This window comes from Myzus persicae, unplaced genomic scaffold, assembly GCF_001856785.1.
Source record: "Myzus persicae strain clone G006 unplaced genomic scaffold, MPER_G0061.0, whole genome shotgun sequence".
Classification (NCBI taxonomy): Eukaryota; Metazoa; Arthropoda; class Insecta; order Hemiptera; family Aphididae; genus Myzus; species Myzus persicae.
Genome location: NW_019103893.1, coordinates 83,164 through 106,210, shown reverse-complemented (window position 1 = coordinate 106,210; position 23,047 = coordinate 83,164). Strand labels below are relative to the sequence as shown.

General features: G+C 29.2%; 1 protein-coding gene across 3 annotated transcripts; it reads right to left on the bottom strand.

Moving 5' to 3' along the window:
* Positions 1-1,215: 1,215 nt before the first annotated feature.
* LOC111036019 (E3 ubiquitin-protein ligase siah-1-like) lies at positions 1,216-9,565 on the bottom strand. Of its 3 annotated transcripts, none has more exons than XM_022317891.1 (12): positions 9,073-9,561; positions 7,587-7,686; positions 7,416-7,514; positions 5,503-5,649; positions 5,048-5,337; positions 3,817-3,905; positions 3,403-3,738; positions 2,796-3,050; positions 2,244-2,484; positions 1,963-2,175; positions 1,749-1,864; positions 1,216-1,597 (listed from the first exon to the last, which is right to left on the bottom strand). In XM_022317891.1, the coding sequence occupies exons 1-12, from the start codon at positions 9,139-9,141 to the stop codon at positions 1,327-1,329; spliced, it is 2,226 nt and encodes a 741-aa protein (XP_022173583.1). In that variant the 5' UTR covers positions 9,142-9,561; the 3' UTR covers positions 1,216-1,326. The 3 variants fall into 3 exon arrangements, with proteins under 3 accessions (XP_022173583.1, XP_022173585.1, XP_022173584.1); XM_022317892.1 differs by having other exon boundaries at positions 1,327-1,597; positions 7,587-7,677; positions 9,073-9,559; XM_022317893.1 differs by lacking the exon at positions 2,796-3,050 and having other exon boundaries at positions 9,073-9,565.
* Positions 9,566-23,047: the final 13,482 nt, after the last annotated feature.

The following is a 23,047-nucleotide window of genomic DNA, read 5'->3' as shown; positions in this document are numbered from 1 at the left end:
ACGTATAATCACTTTTAAGTTTTATTCTGTGCTTCTAATATCATATAATATGAATTATGGGCGCATTCTACGTATATAGGGTAAATTTGCCTTCAGAAGGCCGAAGTTAAAATGGTCAATCATTTGTACACTTTTTAAATTGTAATATAAACGAAAAGAGTCTAGTACTAATATTGCTCAATGTTCAGGTAATAAATGTTTAAGTGGTTCCAAACATTTTGGATAAAAATATAAATCTAAGCAATGTTATGAGTTATAACCATGGACGTCCATTTAACAAATGTAAATTAAGATTTTGCTTAGTGCCACCATTGATTATAAATACTAGTATTGCCTAGATTTGTCTATATATTAGTGTCACTAACAAACACCACAGCATTTAAGGCACCTGTGTACTGTAGTCTGTACTCTACTACTCTGTAGATATGGAATAATAAATAATTGTCGGTCTCTGCATTGTGCAGTTGTGTGTATTGGGAATAATAATGGAGTGTTTTAATAACAACCACAAAATAAGTAAGAAATGTTTAATATTATTTTACGACATTTGAATATAGTAAACATTAGTACATCAAACTGGAATAAGGTAAAGTAAAAGCACGTTTTCAACTAAAAAACTTTTAAAAAAATATTTAAAATGTGTTGAATAACCATAAGATATTAGATCAATAATTAATATAGTGTCAGTGGAATATAATAATTAATGTGTAAAATATGATATTATATATAATTCGATTATTTAAGCCCGGCCTTTTTTAGCCCTCCAACTTGCATCAATGAGATCTGAATCCGCCTTCACCAGGGAATCCTCTATCAGTCCTGGACCTCAGTCATCTCATAAAAAATTGGTATCGCGACTAGTAAACATATAATAAAATCGTACTGATCAGTGATACCTTTTTCTTTCAAGTCTTCATGTACAGATTTAAATAGTAACAAAAAATATGCTTAATGTACAAAAAGTTATGTATAGATCATTTAAGACAATTTAAAATAATATAACGTAAAAAACTAAAAACACAATCCTATTATTTATAACGCATATTTAATAAGCTTTTTATAAAATTTTTTTTTTATGAACAATTTAGTTTTTAAATTTAAAATGAAAAAATGTTAAACACATTCTCCAATGAAAATATATTTTACATACTTAACATTTTTAGCTTCTATATTCTTTTATTTTACTAAATATACAGAAACAATATATTAATGATAAAATACTTTATACAAGAGTAAAATTACTGTTACACACATTATATATATATATTATATTAAATACATTACACACATTTATTAAAACATGTTTTTCATTAGTAGATACTAGATTCACAAGCCAGATACAGGACCAACTTTTAAAATTATTGGTAGGCGACGGCGTCTTTTTTTTATAAAAGGCTCTAGCACTTCACCGGGTAAAGAAAATATATCTTTTTTCAGACCATTGTTGTTAGACATCTCATATATTTCTGAATATGGAAGAGTTAATCTCTCATACATTAACTTTTGAGACATATCGCTACGATCTTTATGCTGGGATAACAGTACGGAAAATTTAAATTTTTTTGCTTTAACTGCTGGCCCAATAAAATTTACTTGGCTGAAAATAATAATAAACATTAAATTAATAATCGATAACTTTTAAAGTACAACAAGTGTTTACATATTCTTTCTTTTTAGTTTTTAATTATTTTTAAATTATAGAGAACAAATATTTTTTCAATTATCTACTGAATAAACAAAATCCTTACATCTTTACTCGTCTAGGTGGTATAGATGAATGAACGATTACAGCAAAATATTCACAATGAGATAATAAAAACCACTTGTATGTTTGATTATTATTGGGCAACATAATATCAAGAGACTATAAATTGAAATTGAAATTAGTAAAACATAAAATTCCAAAAATGTATATTAATAATCTATAACTTTTTTCTCTAATAATTGCTTAATAAACTGCACCTGTTCTGATCCAGTTAAAATGAAGTTATTGTGATTATTAATCATATGGGAGTGCAATTCAGGATAATATCCTTTCCAAGCACAATTAGTGAAAAAACATTGGTAATGTCTATAAGAACATTCTTTCTCATGAACTTCTTTTTGACCAACAAACATTTGCTGCTTGCACCCAGTTAGAGCATTTCTACAGGGAAACTTGACTAAATAACCAACCTTAAAATAACAAAAAAATTATCATTGAGAATGTTTTTTTTACAGTTAAAATATAAAAAGTAATTCACTTTTTCCATATATAGGTTACGTTTTGAGTTGAACGGATTTCTACAAGTTGGACAATTTTCACACATAAGTACACATTTATTACAAATCAAATGTCCAAGTAGGCATTGAAAAATGGGAGGGACAATATGTTCGAAACATACAGGACACTCAAATAAACGTATTAACTGATCGTTAAGGTCCACATATGTTTCTGGATGTTCTTCAAAACGTGATGGTGCTGTTTCTTCTGTTGCTCTAGATCTACGCAATTTTAAAAATAACGAATATTATATTTATATATATATACTTTAACTACAGTTAAAACAATTTAAATAAACATTATTAAAAATTATTCAGTATATAGGTAGTATGTTATTTATTTATTTATTTATATATTATAAAAGGGTGTTATACTGTATATAAAATATTCTGTGCAGAATAATATTGAACATCCACAACATTACTTTATTTTCTGTTTATTCACAGCGGGATAAAATGTCAGAGTTTGATATTATTATTTTCATTATTATCTTTTGTGGGTACTCAATTTAAAGTTTAAATAAAAAACTTACTGATTATTGCTATGCATTGCACATATTAATGTAGGATGAGGAATTCTCGAGATTGTTTCACTATTATCCCCATTAACAGAATCAACAATTTCATCAATTCTAACTGAATTATTAACTGTCTCATTTTCTGTAGTATTTAATTCTACTTCAATTGTTCTACTAATTGAACCATTATTAAGTATATCAGAACGTACAACACGTCTGAAGTGAGATGGGCCAGGAATGGTGTAATCAGGAAGTGGTAATACTGAGTCACTGAAAAAAATTTAATAAAAAAAATTACTTATAAAACCAAGAACAAATTAAAATACACAATAATTTGCTAATTATTTTGTAGTTAAAAATTTATAAAATGTTCATTTTTTATAGCTAAGGATTACAAATTTTAAAAATATTCTCTACCTAACGGAAGAATCTAAAAATTATATATACAATTTTTTTCAATGCCCTTCAATGTTTTTTTCTCTTTTTAAGCTGATTTATCATTGAACTCATCCATTACAATGACATACTCGACAACTACTGTACAGCAGAGTGGTACCCACTTGTCCACTTTTTTTGTATTTCATTTGTTTTTAATTATTATTATGAGCTGTAAGTTACTTACTGATTATTGAAAACTGTATTATGATTATCATCAGTGTTAATTATCAATGGTAATGGTCTAGTTGCATCCAGTAAATCATTGTTAATTCTTGTCACTGGTATTTCTGGAGTATCTGGAGGAGATTCGGGTGGTGGACTAAAAGGTGTTGGTGACATAATAAATGGTACAACTCTTGTTCTTGGAGTTTCATTAGATACATCTAAAGTACCATCTCTATTTTCTTCATCTGCATTTGTGTTATGGTTTTCAGAAACTGAAAAATGTGAAGATCCTCTCTCATCACCAGAATCTGCATCATTATGAGATGAAACACTTGAGATACTCTCTTGACCATCACTATATTGTATACAAATAAATAGGTGTAATATATTTTATGATTAATAATAACATAAAAAAAAAATGTTGTTAACTAACTAGACTTCATCATATTGATTGTCAGGCTCCATTACATGTTCTAGTACTTCAGGAAGTTCTTGTTCTGGAGTTTGTGATCTATCAAGAGGCTAAAAATAAAAATAAATTTTAAATTAATAAAAATATTGATATTTGAAGAAAAATATATACCCAATAGTAATGCAGTTATTCTTAAAAAGTTAGCAATCGATAACACCATGACATACGTTATACCCATTTAATATATATAAATTCAAAGAACAAATTAAGTCCCGAAAAATGGAAACAAACAAGAATATTTAATTGGATATACTTTTTGAAATACATTTAATAAAAAGACATTAATATGGGTGGCAACAGGGCCATATTTAGGGAGTGGGCAATGGGGACAATTGCCCCGGGTGGCCAAATATTGATCAATTTAGGGGGGGGCGGCAGGGCACTACTGAAGTCCGGTGTAATATTTTATTAATAAATATTTATTTTTGAAAAGAATTTGTACTATGACACGGACATAATTTGATGGTGTAATTTGTCAATCAACGATAACTGATAAATGCTTGCATAGAATTATTATTTTAACATAACCACGGTTATAGATAGACAACCATGACATAAATATAATGAATCATGACTAAAAATATGTTAAGAAAAATCAAAAAAGTGGATTTTATAATTATTAGCATTAATTATAAATACATAATGCAACACATAATTAATGTTATTAGATATAATTTTCTTCTACCATAATGCATTAGAAATAAGTAAAATTTCTGAAGGAATTTGGAATAGAAAAAAACCTATACATAAAAATATAGGTTTTAGTTTCGATTCTAAAAAAAATTGTTTAGGATTCCAGTTCCAAAATGTTTAAAAGGTTTCTATTTAATACCGGTTTTTTTTTTGGTTCCAATCCCCAGTTTAAAATTAAAATTATATATAAATTACATTGCATTGTACATGTGTATTTAAATGATATCTAGTAATTACATTATACTATCAGTTTAAATCAAATAAGCTTCATAGATAATAAAGATATGGATAGGCCACGCCTATGTTAAATACATTTGAGGCCGCGTTCCCGGAGGGGAAGGCAATTGAGGCTCCTTTATATTGATAGTCGATACTCAATATAGGTATACTTTATTTGGCCTCAATTGTTCCCCTCGATGACCGCTGATAAGACCAATATGTCCTATCCATATCTTTATTATCTATGATAAGCTTATAAAACTACATTTATTTAACTTACATGATCATTATAACCACGGTTTGTAGATGAAAAACGAACACGTCTATGGATTGTTCTGCTGTTAGAAGGATTATTATCTAAATTATTTCTTATAAAATAAGGATGTTCTGTAAATCTCCTTGATCGTCTTCCAGATCTAGAGTTTCTCAATTGGTGTATAGCATGTGACATAGAGCTATAATAGCTAGGTCTTGGATCAATATTATTCCTCCAATAATTAAGATTTAAAGGTTCATCATCATCATCATCACTTTCATCATTATTGTATGATACATCAACTACTTCATTATCTAAAAAAAATGTTTTGATACATATATAACTTGAATACATTTATTTTATAATTTTAATAATGTGCAAATTATATTAAAACAATATTCCTAACAATAATATCAAAATAATAAATTACACCAAAATATGCATACATATAAAAGCTCAGTATGGAAAAATATATTTACTAGATGTTTGAGAGCTTGTTTGAGTATTAGGTGGTGTATTACTCAATGGAATTTGCCCGGCTGCTGTTATTTGCTGAGTTTCTGGATCAGTAATGGTAAATCTTACAAAAGGTGATCGGTTTCTTGCAGCATCTCCATTTGCTGTACCTAAAAGACGACAGTTGGCAATGACAATGTTTTCTTATGATAAATCTATGACAAGAGTTGTTTTTTTTTTGTTGGTTTGGTTAGTTTAGTTAAAATTGTATAATATAGTAAAATTACTTATAAAGTTATATATCCATTTTTATTTTCTGAGTTAATTTTATTAATTTTTATACCTTTAAGTAGTTACCTAATTTTTCGGGTTTTACTAATCATTACCGAACATATTACACTGCCTTATTAATATTGGAATTGGAATTTCATTCCGTAAACAAAGATCATTATAAGCAGTTTTATTAAAGTAAAAAATGTGGATAATTTGTTCAACATTAAGTTCAGAGAAAGTTTTTTTGTTTAACACTTGAGAATATTTAATTTTTTTTTGGCATACCTTGTAATATATTGTGAATTATGAGAAAAATATTTAATGAATATCTATTAAATTTATTTAAAGAAATGTTTAAAAAAAATAATGTATGTTGTATTTTATTATATTATTATTCATTCTCTTATTAAAATAATTTGTAATTTTTTTTGAAAAATACTAAAAATAATAATCTCTACAGTTATAATACACTATTAGATGTTGTCTATGTTTAGCTAGAGTTTATAATTAGTTACATTCAGAATACGTTAATAGCAAATGAGTGAAATTGGAATGGGGCAATGGTAAATAAGTATATCATTCACGTTTGAGACTTCAAATTAAAAGAAATTGCTTAAATTGTATAAATTATCATCCTTGATAAAACTGCATGATAATCGTTAAGAATAATGATTTTTTTTACTGCTATGGCCTAGTTCGCTTCAGTTATAAAAACGTGTCCCGAAGTCAAGCATCAGCTGGTGCCACTAGTTCCTGAATGGGTGACCAATTGGTATTAGTGACAAGTCCTCCCCACATAAATACATGTGTTCTAACGAAATATCCTCCCCAAGCAGTTAAAAACCTACTAAAACTCTAACTACCCAATGGCCTATGTTTCCGGGGGTTAAATAATAAAAAAATTAATATTTTTACTCATTTACAACTCTAAAAAACAAATGATATGGGACATATCTTTAACTTTTAATTTAAAAAGTGCCTGGAGAGAGAGGCCGCTATTCCCCAACCGGGCATGGCAGAAACCTACGGGTGCCTACTAGAAATTCTGCCAAACAAACACACGTGTTCCATAACCCTACAGTCCCAAAACTCTACAGTACCACAACCTACAGCTAATGGCCTTAGTTGCCGAAGCTTAAAAATAATAATAAAAAAAAATTTAAAAAACCTAATATAAAATATATTATTGCATTTTTTCTTATGAAACCTTATTTATTCAGATCCATTAATTGATTTACAAAAAACAAAATAATACCTAAGGACAATATTTATTTTTTTTAGTAATATTGCAGCTATTCACAATTTTTCTACTTCAACATAACTATTTGTTTAAAGAATATACAACTTCATTGATTATTTTTGCATAAGAAAAATATTCTTCACATTTTTTAGAGTATATAGAGAGAATATATTTAGTGTATTTTAGAAAATATTTTGTTTTTTTTTTTTTTAGACTCACAGAGACAAGGACTACAACAATTTTATTTTTTAATTTTATTTTTTGGTAAAATATGCATCTTTCATTTTTTTATTTTTGAAACAATTAAAGATATCAATTTTGTAGTTATTTTTTTGAAAATTTTGACCTTTCAACATTAAAAGTTAAAAATTATTTTTTAAATTAGTTAAAAATGTATGATCAAATAATTTTAAAATAACTTACCCCCTGCAACTCGTGTTGAACTACTTAAGTTTTCAAAAAAGCTAGAAGAAATGTCTCTTGATCTACGAAACTGCTCATTTTGTTCCATATTATTTGTATCTAAAATAATTAAAATAGAACAGCAAATTACAGTTAAATTAAATGATTACATTAAATAAAAATAACACCGACCTGTTAAAGCTGGAGGCATTGATAAATGATGACGACTACTAAAAACTCGACTAGGTCTTTCCATACGGTTATTAAGTTCTTCTAAATCAATCTGTAATAACTAATACGTTATTATTCATATGAACATCAGTGCAGTGTATTTAAAATAAAATTGGTGTTCCTCAAATGATTTTGGTGACCCTTTTATTTTTGTTCAAAAAACAAGGAACGTGTGAGAACTGTTTATCACAATACTGCCACCAGGTGACCTATACCTAGTAATATTGTTATACCGACCTATAAAGTGTTCTATTTTCCATTATTAATATTACGGTGTTGCCTAATTGCCTAAGTGTGAGGAACACTTGGACCCCATATTACAGCCATTAATGACCATAATACCTTACTAGAAAACTGTCATTATGTCCAACAGCATAAGAATAGTTCAAATATTTTAGATTGTGTTCACTTTTAACTTAATTATGAGAATATACCGAGTGTCCGTGAAAACTGGGTACACTCTATAACTAAGTTACCTACATTACTCGGTACCCTACACATATTTTAGAATTCTATCAATGGGAGATAATGATCCAATAGTCTAGTTTCATGTTCTGCAAATCGAATTTAAAAATAATAAATAGGGTACTGAGTAATATAAGTAATTTAATTATACAGTGTACCCTGTTTCGCAAACACACAATATAATTAATACATACACATTCAAGTAAACAAACATACTTCTCATATAAAAGAACAAATATGATAAATGGGTAATATCTTTATTTTTCTGATGCATAGAAAAAATAATATCATATTAATAACAAGATGCATAATATTGAAACATAATATAAAAAAGTAGGTGATCATATAAATTATATTAAGGATATAGATTCCAATAGGTAGAATGGAAGACATTTTTTTATCAAAATTCATTCAAAACTTATGGCATATTATGGTTCATGATTAAGAGGACATCATACCAGCATGTGTTGTCCCATACAATATACCAAATTTTTGTTCGCCAGTTTCAATAGTGTACCGTCAATTTTGATATTAGAATAAATTGACCTATTATCAAACTTTAAGGTTAAAATATTATCTATGTTCTCTTGTTGGTTTTTATATGTTTTAATTATTAAGTCATAAGTATATAAGATATTAATATTTGAAAATGCTCACAACTCACTTAAAAGTTTAAATATTGTAGAAACCAACAAGAGCGCGCAGATAATGTTCTTACCTTAGTCTTATAATAAGCTTATTCACTATAATATCAAAACTAACAGTACACTTATGAAGCTAGTGAACAGAAATTTGGTATGTCATATGTGTGTATGGCAGAGACAAAATGCGAGTACGACGTCTTCTTAAGTACAGATACTCCTCATACTAACAGTTGAATATAAAAATTAATAAATTATATATGTACTGCATTGAAGAACAATCACTAAAAAACTCATAAAATTATCAGTAGGTACCTACTAAATAGTATATATATTTTTACCAAATTAGATCGTCGATTCGCATAAAGTCGTATGTCCACAGATTCGTTTTCGTTGGCAGACATTTTCATACAAAAGGACTTTGTGTCATACCTACATCACATCGATGTTGAGTAAATGTTATGAATATGAGCTTACTTATGTTGAAAAAACGGAAAATAGAAGAAATGAATATAGCATATACGTGTCTACTTTCAAATGTCATAAGTTCATTGTAAAATAAAATTCAAAAAACTCAGAACAATTATTACGTATAATATTCTTGAAACATTTGCACTCACAAGAGTTTGAACAGATTTTGAATTCAAAAACTTCAAAATATTTAAGCAGAATTCAATAGATGCACCTATCATAGGATGTATGATACTATCAAGAATAATTAAACATTTCGTTCATCCTCACAAGTCATAAGTAAGAGATGAGTGATGACAAAAAGACGTCTTCTGGTTCTACAATGTAACGCGCAGTAAGCACAAATGTAATATTATGTTTATAGTATGACGTAGAAAGATTAAAGATAAAGCATAAAGATTAGGAGCACAGACCAAGATAATATACATGAGAAATCAGAAAGGTATGTCAGCAACTATACGAGTTTTGGTCCGGTTTGCGCATCCCGCCCCAGCCACGGTCGTGGTTCGCCTCATTTCATTGGCCGATAAATTGCCCGGCTGGCATACAGAGGCAAAACAACCATGGTTATGATATCGACGTGGTGTGCAGTCAAGATCAGCTACAAAGATCTTCCTATATAGAATGGCGTGGAGTGGCCGGAGAATGCGATGCGTATCATACAGTTGACGACATAACCTATTACCCATGTACTTTGTCAAGTCCCATGTGCAAGTAAAACGCGGGGAGGGAGCAGTTCGGCTCCAGAAACGAAACCCAGACTTATTCTCATGGAGTAAACGCTCGGGTCGAACGAAAATTCAAGTGTACCAACATCGAAATAGAAAAAGTCGATTCCAATTTTGGTAATTTAAATTATTCTCCGGGACTTGTGTATTCTCAAATTCAAATAGTACTGTACGATTCAAAAATTTAAAAACACTACACTTACGAGTTGTTTTTCGGGAAAATACCATGAGAGATAGGACGACAGTCGGCTGCTGAAAATACGATGTTAAATTATTTCTCGTAACAAGTTTCGCACAACATACTATACTGATACTACATGTCTACAAACTCTAGATCAGGGATGGCGAACCTTTTTGTACCAGAAAGTCAAATAAAAATTTTGCTTGGATTTTGTTTTCCCTACATGTCAACTAGTTTATCAAACCCTTTTAAAACTTGAAAATTCCTACATCCGTGGTTTGAATGATAAAAAACAAGTCAAATATCAAACAATCTAAATATATTGGGATACCTACCATAAGACTCATAAGAGCATAAGTAACACGTAAGTATGTAAAACAAATTTAATTTATAAAAAATAAAAAATATTGAAATGTTCAAATACAAAATTGTAATACAAATGAGAAATTTGTTGCTGCATTTTATCGGCTAATGAATCAATCCTTGGACTGTAATTGGTTGATGCATGTAGGTATGATTTTTGTAATCTCAATATATTTTAGTCTACGTCCTACGATCAGTGGTTTTTTATGATAAACTTTTACACAGTTGCATGTGTCACTAAAATAGTCATCTCTGCTCTAGATACACTACACCAGTGGTTTTCAGACTTTTATTATACACGGCACATCGTACACTTCGAAAAATTTTCACGGCACACTGACCTTTTTTTTTAGATAAAAAATTCAATGCAATCGGTAATTTATGGAAAAACCGCCGCACACTAAGTGGATAGGCAACCAGTTTGAAAACCACTTCACTACACCTACACGAAGTCCTTTGTTAATTTATTGGTCATAACTCATAAGTATTATGATATAATATTAGAATTTAAAATTTATATTTTATGAGCAGTAGTATTATCTATAGCCATGGGCGCCGACTATTGGGGTGCTGCGGTGCTCGAGCACCCTATGAAATAAATAAAACATATAAATATTTAATACGTTAATATTATACATTTATAATACATATAGAAATAATAATTTTCAAATAATATATGTTTTGAAAACTTTAAAGTAGATCCTCAAAAAATAAGCACATCTATTATAATTGAATACTATGGCTCTGATTTCGATGGGACAAACTTAGAATTGCATCGCAATATTATGTTAGATGTCGCTAAAGCAAAAAATTTTAATATATCATCAGTGTCAGACGCAATTGATTTTTTAAAACAAGAAATGCACTGCTTACAAGATTTGGTACCAGAAATCGTAAAATTAATTAAAATTATGTTAACCGTACCAGTTTCGAGCCTGCAGTATAGGGTGGTTCTCGTGGGCCAAGACGACACGACGCAGTGCACTACACCTCACGGCCGTCTGCGATTCAGCTGGCGGCACTCTCGATGGAGCAAGAGGAAGTTGGTGTTCGACGGCGATTATGGCAAGCAGCGGCAGCAGCCACAGGATCAGGATCAGCTATATAGACGAGTCTAAAGATCGGCTTTTGCCGAAGGACCACCGAAAACGCTGCCCGCGTCCCGGAAACCGACCCGCGTTCGTCCTGTGCGGGCGTGCGGCAAGCTGGTCGGTTCGGACTAGAAAGGTTTTGGCTGCAAATCAGAGGCTAGGCGTGTCGAGTGCATCGGACCGGGAAATGGTGACTGGAGGAACTTGGCGACTGTGAAACTGATTAAAGAATAAGAAGTATGAAGGTGACAAATTCAATAGAAACGTGAAAAAAAGGCTTCAAGAACTCCAGTTGGCGCATATTGCAGGAAACTTGCAGCTTAGGTTTGTATGCTGAAAATAATGAAACGAAATTAAACATTTTGATTTTTTCTACGATTCTTCGACATTTTGTTATATTATATTTTATATAGTAACACACTCATTAAAAATTCAATTCATAATACCGCATAAGTACTTTATTGTACTTACTTATAATATAGATATTCTATTTGGTACCATGTATTGTGGTAAAATCGTTAAATTTGTTGTAGCGCAAGTTAACTACCTTGGATTTACCAAGTCACTTCTTATTCACTTCAGTTTCACCGTCAATTTGTTCCTCCTCGATCATGTCACCATTTCCGCGGTCTCGAAACTCACTCAGCACACGCACGACGCACCTCGATCTGCAACCTGGCTTTCTCGTCCGATCCGCCCGGCCGCTTTCGCAAGCACAGAACGAACACGGGTGGGCCGGTTTCCAGCGAACGCGGCAGCATTTCCAATGGACGGCCCTTCGGCGTAGGCTAATCTTTAAACTCGTCCTGCTGATCCTGATCCTCTGTCGGCGGCTGCTGCTGTAAGTGCCGCTGCATGCCATGTCTTATATGTGTATCGCCGTCGAGCTCGCATCCTCCTACTCCGCCGGCTGATTCGCGTTCGACCACATTGTTGTAGTACACTGCGCTAAGTCGTCTTCGAGGTCCCAACGAGAACGTTGCCTGGTCACCGCAAAGGCCTGTCGGCATCAGCCACATGGCGTTCTGGTCCGACAGCCCGCCGCTATAGTCCTCTATTCGTTCTTGGTACAATAAGTCTGGTTAAGCTCCTTTTGCGGTTCCATGGACATTCCCCGATGATTTATAACACAGCCAGCGTCCTTCCTCTCGAGTTTCATAGTGAATGTCCGTAGTTCATTTTTACAACATTGATATTTAAATAAACAAATCTCATTACTATGGTCGAAGAATCAAGATATTATTATTTGATTCGATTGTAGCCAGATACCACATATAATCCATTTATGTGTATTTATGTCATACTAATACCTACCTCATAAGTTTTAACTTTTAACTAAAATCCGCAAATAATCAATATAATAATGAACAATAGATATAGATTATCGACATAAGCTCAACTGAGGGGGCTGGAGTATCTGTGCTGCAGTGGCTATGCCCTCTAAAAAATTACCCCCTAAAAAAATTATTCTCTGAACTCACATAATATTAAACTTAGATAAATAAACAAAAATTTGGATTTAGTTATTTTTTTTCATTACCTAGAGTTACAAGATTATAAAGATGGAATTCGATCGATGTATACTTATGAAGTGATTTTATAACATTATTATATGAGCACACACTTCAACAAGCATAATATTGAACTGCTGAGCGTTCTTTTTCTGCTCTTAAGCATTAAAAAAATTTTTAAGGTCAACAATGGCGCAAACACGGCTTAATGATGCGGCATTATTAAATGTACATAAACAAAAAGAAATAAATATTGAAAATATTGCTAACGAATTTATAAAGACCACCAAAGTGAGACAAAATATCTTTGAAATTTGTTAAGCTATTTTAATTCATTATTAGAAACTTAGAAATTTTATAATACAATAAATTATAAACACATAAATTTCATAATACAATTATGTCATAATAATTCATTTTAATTCATTATTATATACCTATTACAAAAAAATATTTTTTGCTTATCTGTATATAATTTGTTTATATTAGGTACATAGTAAAAATATACAAAAAAAAAGTCATTAAACGAGTTAACAAGTAATGCTTTGTTAATTCTTTTTTGAATTTTTAGCTTATTACCTACTTCAATCATTTTAGGATTTTGGGCACTCCATGAAAATTGGAAAACCCGGTGCCCATGTCTATAGCCCACTTGCTAGCGTGGTATTTTTGCGACAGAACTGATTTGCGCGAAACATGAGCAACGTAGATATTAGATATTCAGCAAAAATGAACAGATTTGTATATAGCCATATAGATATATTTGAACATATTTTTCTGCTAGTTGTCTTATCGGGGTTTTTTTTTATTCAAATTTTCTCGTATTTGATTGTTTAGACATCAATATCGGACAGGTATTAGTGTTGATTATAATGGACTATATAGTATATAATATTTATAATCAATTGTATTGAGTACAAATGTACAATATTATACCTATACCTATTCTATTTACTGGTCACTACGCGTTTAGGGATTCACATGTGGATTTGGATAGTGGCGGCGTTAGAGTTAAAAAAAACTAACTCTAGTTTAATATTCGAAAAAAAATGCCCTTGGTTGCAATCCGTTTTGGATTTTGAATTATTTTCTCCCGCGAACGGAGAAAACTTGCTATGAGCTACAATACGTAATTATGGACAATATTGAACATTTCAACAATGTACCTATTTTGCCTATACATTACGCCGGTAAAACATAATGTTTTGCAGTCTAGCTTCCAGCTTAGATAATCCGTTTGTCTGGGAATTTATTTTTTCAAATATTAAGCTAGAATTAATTTTTTTTTAAATTTTTTTCTTTTCGCTTCTCGAAGTGGATTTAAGTTTGGGTGCCCGTTCCCCTCCAATTTGTTTTTCATTTATCAAACCCGAGTTCATTTTAGATTTTAATTGAAGTGAAAGAATGACATGTATTGATTTTACAATGACATGTATTTTTTTTCTGTTGATCATCAATTATTGAAACTGTAAAAATGGTCCAATTTTTTATTACAGCACCTTTTTTTGATAGGATTGCGAATCTAGTAGGTGCGTTGGGCGTTGACTAGTTGCGGGAAAAACAAAATTTGTATTTTAGGGTAAATTTACCAATTGCGCATGTATTCAAATTTCCCTACCGCGGGCTACTTTCAGGTATGAAAATATTGTTGTTCGATCTAATCCTATCAACATTAACATAGATAACCTATACACTAAAATGCTTGAAAATTAAAAACTTATTTATTGGTCAATTGATTACTGGTTAAAGTGATTGATGGTTATAATTATAATATATTTTCATATCAAATATGATTGATTCATTTCTCATGCAAAAATTTTTGTCGTTTTAAAAGCAATAATTGAAAACACACTAGCACGTATATTACAATAAATATTACATAACAAGGTAAATATATTTGAAATAGAGCATACTTAAAAAATATTAACATTCAATTCTATTATTGAGAAATACAAATCTGGCGAAATTACCAGGAAAGAATTTTTTTGATCAGTGTGTTATTATTATTATAAAAAATAATGTAAAAAAATTATTTATTTATTATGTATATTGATATTTGATAATCCCAAAAAAATTAGTTAGTGTATTCATATATTATATATAATTATATATTGAATTATGCCAAACTAATAAGTTTTCATTAGATATTGTAAAATTTTTGGTGGGCAATTGGTATATGAAAAGGTCATTTCAAGCACAATTGGTAAAATGCCGGTGCACTGGACTGCTTAAAATTGAAAATTCACAGACATTTTCAACAGTGTCATCGTTAAGAACAAAAAAAAATTGGAAAAATGCAAATTTTTACTTAAGACCTATTTATTTTTTGGTAAAACTCAAAAGCTAATAACTCTAGAACTTTAAATTTCCAAAAAATATTAATATGCAAAATAAAAAGTTCACGGAAAATATACGATCTACAAAATATATATTTTACCTAAAGGTAATAAAAATATATAATTATTATTATTTCTTTCAAAATAATGTTAAAAAATATTTTTCAAAAAACTGTGTTTTATATATTCTGGTTAGTATGGTCACTATACTAGTATAATATACAATAGTATATTAGTATTTAAATAATATTTATTTATTATACTGGTTACACAATTTATACATGACAATAATATTTTATTTAATTCAACAATAAATATTATATAAAGAGCTTATAAAATACATTTTTTTAAATAAATTTAAAAATTATTTTAACAATTACTTGAAAATGGATTCCAGTAAGAAAGTAAATGATTTTAAAAATTTAAGTGCTACTTCATCAATTCAAAATACCAAAGGATATAATGCATTGGTAACATTTGAAATTATTTTAATAAAAAATTAAGTCACAGAAAGTATACGTACGTATATAATATATTTCCATGAATAACTCTTTAGAAAAATAATGATAGAGACAGTAAAACATTTAGGTAGAAAAAATAGTACATCTCACTGGCCACTGCTATACTTGTAGGTACTTAATAATTTGAATTACAGCTAGCTTTAACCATAGGACCCACAAGTAGAGGGGACTATTGTCTCCAAAAGAGTACTGTAGTCACCATATTGTTTTTGTTACCTACATTTAGGTTTAACTTATTTAATATTTAGTTGATTCTTAATATTAATTTTCAATATATTACATATTGTACTATAAACCTGGGTATTGAGAAATTTTAATTTTGACCTCCCAAAACAATATTTATTCCAATAAAAAGATATTGAAGTTGAAAATCAAAGCATTCTCTACTAGAAATCGTCTATCACAGACACGAAAAACATATCATTGTAAAATTGATCCACTCAAATCCAAAATACATTTTTATGATACTTAGATAAGAACCGTACCTACTGTAGCGATAAAATTAAGTATACTAACAAATTAAAAAATCAGAATTTGAATAGACGCATTTTTCAAGGAAAAATTGGGGCCAGGGTTCTGTATATTTCATTATAAAATAAGTCTTCTTGTTACGCATCATAAATCATAATATATAATATAATATACAATTCATTACGTGACCTACACACCTATAATGTACCTATAGGTATTGACGGGTTGTAGTAGATGTTTTTATGTTTTTGACAGTATCGCTGTCATGATGGGTTGCGTAAAAAGTATTAATCACCCCAAAATAAAGGTAGGCAATAATTTTTAATGCATTGTATTTATGTGTTTTTATTGATAGGTAATTAATTAAATTATTTTTCATACCTCTAGGTATATGTAGGTTTGAATACTTTTCTATATATTTTCTAGATAATAAAGTTTAAAAAAAAAACAATCTTTACAAATATTTAGAATATTATATAGGCATCATTGAATAATATTGTCTTATTCTTAATTGACTTTAGCCATGTGCACATTATCATATTTTTTGAGCACCAATAAACTATTATATGATTTTAGGATGTGGAGAAGGAACAAAAAGTTACCGAAAATAGTTTGAAAAGTATGTACCTACCTACATTATGTTGTAGTATATTCGAATACGTATCTAACAATTATTACTTAGAATTTAAATAGGTATCTTTACTATCAGTAAAATTAACTTAATTAAATTATAAGAACCTTTTTTTCCCCCTTTTGAATCCGGGAATGGGTGGGAACTGTTTAGCACAATACTGCCACCCGAACCCGTATCGTATAAATTATAAGAACCTACAACTTATTATTTTTAATTTATTTATATTTATGGATGCATATTAAAATTAAATTAATTATTCAATGATCATTTTTGGGTCATAGGTAAGTATCTCGAAGCTAGGTTCCTTAAAAAAAAACCCCATGGTTTTGAAAAATATCATTATAGGTAGGTACCAGGTACATCATTTTTCATTTTTGAGAGAATTTATGCCTAATTCATACCCATATAAAAGTATATGAAATATTAATTCTTAACAATTTTTTTACAATTATTTTGTACCCAAATTTAAATGATAAATATTTGAGATACACTGCACGCCAGTTACTTGCTTACTTATCACTTATTATTGTCGATTATAGGATTCCAACAAGAATACAGGGATTTAATGAAACAAAAAAATGAAAATATTCAGTCCATTAAAAGTTTAACAAACAATAATGTTATAAAATCAATATCACCAAAGATTTGTTGCAAAAGTATTGAATCAATTAATATTAATTTTTGCCCTTCGGATGAATTTTCGATATCAAATCTAACTGAATTGAGTTCTAACAACACAATAGAAATAGAAGAAATTGATAGTAACACAATGGGTGATTCAAATATTGATATGTGTAAGTATATATTCCATGTTTATAAACATATAGACAATTTACTCGGCTGCACATAACAATAACATATAGGTATCAATTATCAAAATTCAGATCAAACAAGATAATAAAAGTTTAAAAATAAATTGGTTGTACTATTTTTAATGACTCATATTAAGCATAGTATTAAACAATTTTTATTTTATTTAAAGACAAATTATGAAAAAAGTAAATCTTATAAACAAAATATTAATTAACATTCCGTGATAATCATGGTAGGTACTCATCATCAAAGAAGAATAAATACATTTTTATTGATATTATATTATTGACTAGGTATTTTCAATACTTTTTAATTATTGTGAAATTGTAAGATCAAAATATTAGGAACATCGTATCACATTTTAGATATTTTTACTTAGGTACAAACAAAAGTTTTAATTAATAGTTAATAGTTTTACATAAATCGTAAAAAACTAAAAAAATTCAGCATTTTCAAATGTTTTTAAATTTGTGTCAAAAAAGCCAAAATATTTTTTAAACGATGTACATCATATCTACAATATAAATGGAGATAATTAGTGACAATTTCGGGTCCCTATGGTTATTTTTTAAAATTACAACAAGAAAACCAAATTGATATTGCTTAAGACTGGTCTTACATAAATATTTCTATTTTCCCGTAACTTCTGTTAGTTTTCCTAACCAATTTGAAAACTATACTTAAGCATTTTTATTTTGACCTCCTAAAGTACCAATTAGATCCAATTTCCATCCAGAAACCACATAAAACTGATACACTTCTAAAACATGACTGCAGACAATGCAATTCATATTATTACACTCGTCACTTACCAGTCACCGCTAAGCTCTAAAATCAAACGGTACTGCATATTTTATTATTGAAAATAATTACCTAATTCTCTACTTATAGCTCAAGATCTCAAACAAAAGGAAAATTCATTTACTAAAAATTTGTCAAAAAATAATAATAATAAAGAAATGTCATGTAAATATAATAACTATAATGATCAACTCATCGATAACAATAAACACGGAAAATGTAACAAAGATAAACAAGGATGTCTTCATGCTAAAAGCATAGTAAAAAATGCTCAAAAATATCAAAAAATTCAGAAAGATGAAAACATTCAAAAACACGAAGGAGGTAATGAATTAAAATTATATTAGAAAACACCTGTCTGTTTTATGTATACCTGAATAAATTAAGTACATTAGGTAAGTTTTAGTTTTTAGTTTTTTTTAGTTTTTTTTTTTTTTTAAGTTTTAGCCTTTGCCCTTTAGGTAGATAAATTGTACATAATTATTAACTATTAAGTCATATGCAACTAACTGATTTGTTTTTTGAGTTAATAGGCCAAACATATAGAAAAGTTGGTCACGTGATGCTAGCACCTGCAAATAGATTTTTGATTTTAGGAGTGATTGGTAGAGAGGGGGAGGGTATAAACATTTTTGAATAATAAATTGTGGTTACAAACTTACAAATTTGTACAAATTGTGTAACATTATTACTGGTGTAGTTATTTAACTAAATTTCAAATAATATGCGGATGCTAGAGTCACACACCTATCTTGTATCGTTAGCTAATAGGGGATTAGTAGAGGAGCCTTTCTACCTTTACAGCTGTTCTACAAAAACAATGTACCTATTCCATAGTGGTTAAATCTATTGTTATTTATTTCTCATTAGTCATTACTCAATCATAATAGCCATGCCCTAATTATTATATAATTATCAATTGAGTATTATAGTCTTATCACAGTTTATCATAATATAAAGATTTTTATTCGGATTTTCATATAATCTGTGGTAGGTAATACTGAGTAATAGGTATTCTAATATAGTTTAGTCATTACTCAAATATTATATTATAGTAATACGATACCAAAGACTTCTATACTATGTATAGGACATAGGTTTAACTAATATAATTCTTAGACCTTAGAAGTATGTAAGAAATATGCCGTAAAATATCCACAATGTATAAATAGATAACATTTAATCTATAAAAATGTTATTATACATCAATAATTATCATTTAAAACTACACTTCACTTAACCTACTATGTGTAGTGTGTACTTAATTATTGAAACTACTGGTTTTGACCAAAACGTCTAAAAAATCGTCTAAAAAATTGGCTAGTATACTATCTACACAGTATATTATTTATTCTAGTATTAATAGAGTGAACAAAATAATATCGTTCTTTAAGATTATAGATATTAAATTGTTTTTAGAATTAAAATCCTCATGCCTATTTACATGGCTAAATTATAAATTATCATAGAAACGCAAATAAATATAGGCTATAGCAAATACATTTAAAGCACTACCTATTTTCTATTTTCTATTAGATTGCATGAAATTTTATGGAATGTTGGATGGACTTAATAATGAAATTATAAAATTAAAAGAACTATTTTCAACCAATACAGATTCTAATTCATTTTGCTACACTGACTTTAATAACCATAACCTCAACCATAACGCTAATCAGTCTACTAACATTATTGAAATGTCTGCTGGTGAAGACTTTACTGACAATGAAGAATACGGGTCTACTCAACAAAATCAACAAAATACATTTGTCGAGCAAATAATGCATACAAAATCCATTGACCATGACTTGAATTCTGAAAGTGAATTTGATACAAATCAGATTATCTTTAAAGAAGTGAATCATAATAATAAGGAATGTACGAATACACACTGTTCTGTGCATTCGTACAATCCTCATTATTATGGTTAATTTATTTTCAGAATTTAAAATATTATCATGGTCAGAAACCAGAGTTTTTTGTAAACATCATTTACACGACGATTAATGTATTTTGTTGAATTGACCACCAATTCTTCATTGTCAATAAAGTCTTCAGTCCTCACCAGCAGACATTTTAGTAATTTCAGTAGATCAACTAATGTTATGGTTATTAAAGTGATTATCTAGCGTTGCAAAATTAATTAGAATATGACGTATAATCAGCAAAACGAAATTCAATAAGAAAAAGATGAAGAGTTTTATCAGATTCAATCGTCACACCACTCACACATTAAAACCTTTATAATAAGTACTGAACCTTTTTACCAATATCCATGGAAAACTGATATACATATTATATAGTTGTCAATGTGGAATTATTTACAATAAAAACAAACATGTATTTTGTGCATTTCAATTTTTAATTAATTATACTTAATAAGATAATTCTTTTCACTGACCAAACAATAAACGTAATCCAGACAAAAACCTCACAGGGAGAGATATTAGATCATGTTCATGTCTTTTGAATTACAATGAAATAATATAACATATATATATATAGTGTCTACAATCTACATATTGTACATAGATATACAATAATATAATGTAGAATCAGAGTATCGAACGTATATAATTTTTATATATAATTTATAAAAATGAATGTTTCGTAGCTTAAATCCTCAAAGACTGCAAGACCTATTTTGACAAAAATTACAAATTGTTCTTAGAGATATAGGTTAAGTTTAGAGATTAGAAGTTTGATCCACTTTTCAAAATACTCCATAGTGTTATATACTATCTACTATCCAATTCACCATGTTGGGCGGATTGCCCAACTTACCTTAGAGGCTTACATCTATAATATTAATATACTATATAGGTAGCAATGTAGCATACGATCTAAGGATCTAACTAACCTTTGTTTGACTTATTTAACTTTAGGAGATGTATAGTGTGTACATAATTTATACATATTAAATATTATACCAGTAGTATTGGGTAAATTAATTTTAAAATCGTCTCATCTCCATGGCTATAGCCTATAATATAGGGCATAGGCTTAGTAGCCATTTATGTATTAGGTATAGACATCTGTAGTTAAATTGTTATATTATTCATTAGCTTACTAATTACTCATAACTCATAAGTCATAATTAATTTTAATTAAAATTTATTTTTAAGCCGAACTCTTTTTTTCTGCTAATATACCTAGTAATAAAATTAATTCCTGAAATGTTAAATAATATCGGGATCGAATATAAATATAATTGATTTTTAATTTTTCTGGAATATCCTATCGGCTTGTTTTTGTAATACCTACATTCAAAATTATTATTCTAATAACGTGGACAATAAAGCGGTAACCTCATAGAAATTACTTTTACTAAGTAATTTTGTTACAATTGCGTTGCTTTAAGTAAAATTTGGCCAACACTGTATAGGTACCATTTAGGTACCAGTTCGGCAGGGTGACTCAATATCCTCCTACTTTTCAATCTCTGCCAGTGTTCTACAAGGAAGTGACTTATCACCCAATTTATTTAATTATTATTATTATTATCGTATGGTATAATATGCAAGCAGTACAAACTAGATACATATATATATAGATATAAATAATTCAAAAACAATAAAACAATATTAAACAGTAAAAATTAATGCTATGGGTAACTTTTCCATATGGTCATTAGATTTATTTAATATATAATATACATCGAATATTCCAAAATCAGCAAACACGGCCATAGCAACTTATGGAGATGAGACAGCTACACTCTCCACTAATTCAGACCTCATTCTATCTTCAAACTATCACCAAAATCAGCTCAATTTAAAAACACTTGGGTAACCAAGTGGAGAATTTTAATAAATCCCGATAAATCATTCCATGCGCCATAAACACTGCGAAAAAACAACCTCCCCTCGCTTTAACTGCACGGAGTCGAGATTCCTACATCGAATCAGGTAAAATATTTGGGAATTTTACTAGACAAAAGATTGACATGGGGCCCGCTTTAAAGTCCAAACGTCAAATTCTTAAAAACTATCTACATCTACTTAAGCCGATTCTCAAATCTAAACTATCAATACACACAAAGTCCACATTGTACAAATCTCTACTCAGACCCATTTGGGCATACGGTATGCAAATCTGGGGATGTGTTAATTGCTAAACCTTCTCAAGTCCACACTATCCAAGCTTCTCAGTCCATCACTCTCCGGCTAATAACATCGGCCTCTCAGGGGCGTCATTTGGGGGATTCAGACTATACATTGGCAGCCCTATTTTTTTAAATATTTGGTTAGCCCGTATAAAATGTTATAATTGCGCCGTCGCGCGTCGCGTCGTCGAATCTGGTGTATACTTAATAGTTAATAATATTATCTATTATTTTTATTTTTATGTTGGTGACAATGATTAGGCAATGAATATTATTAAATATATCTTTTT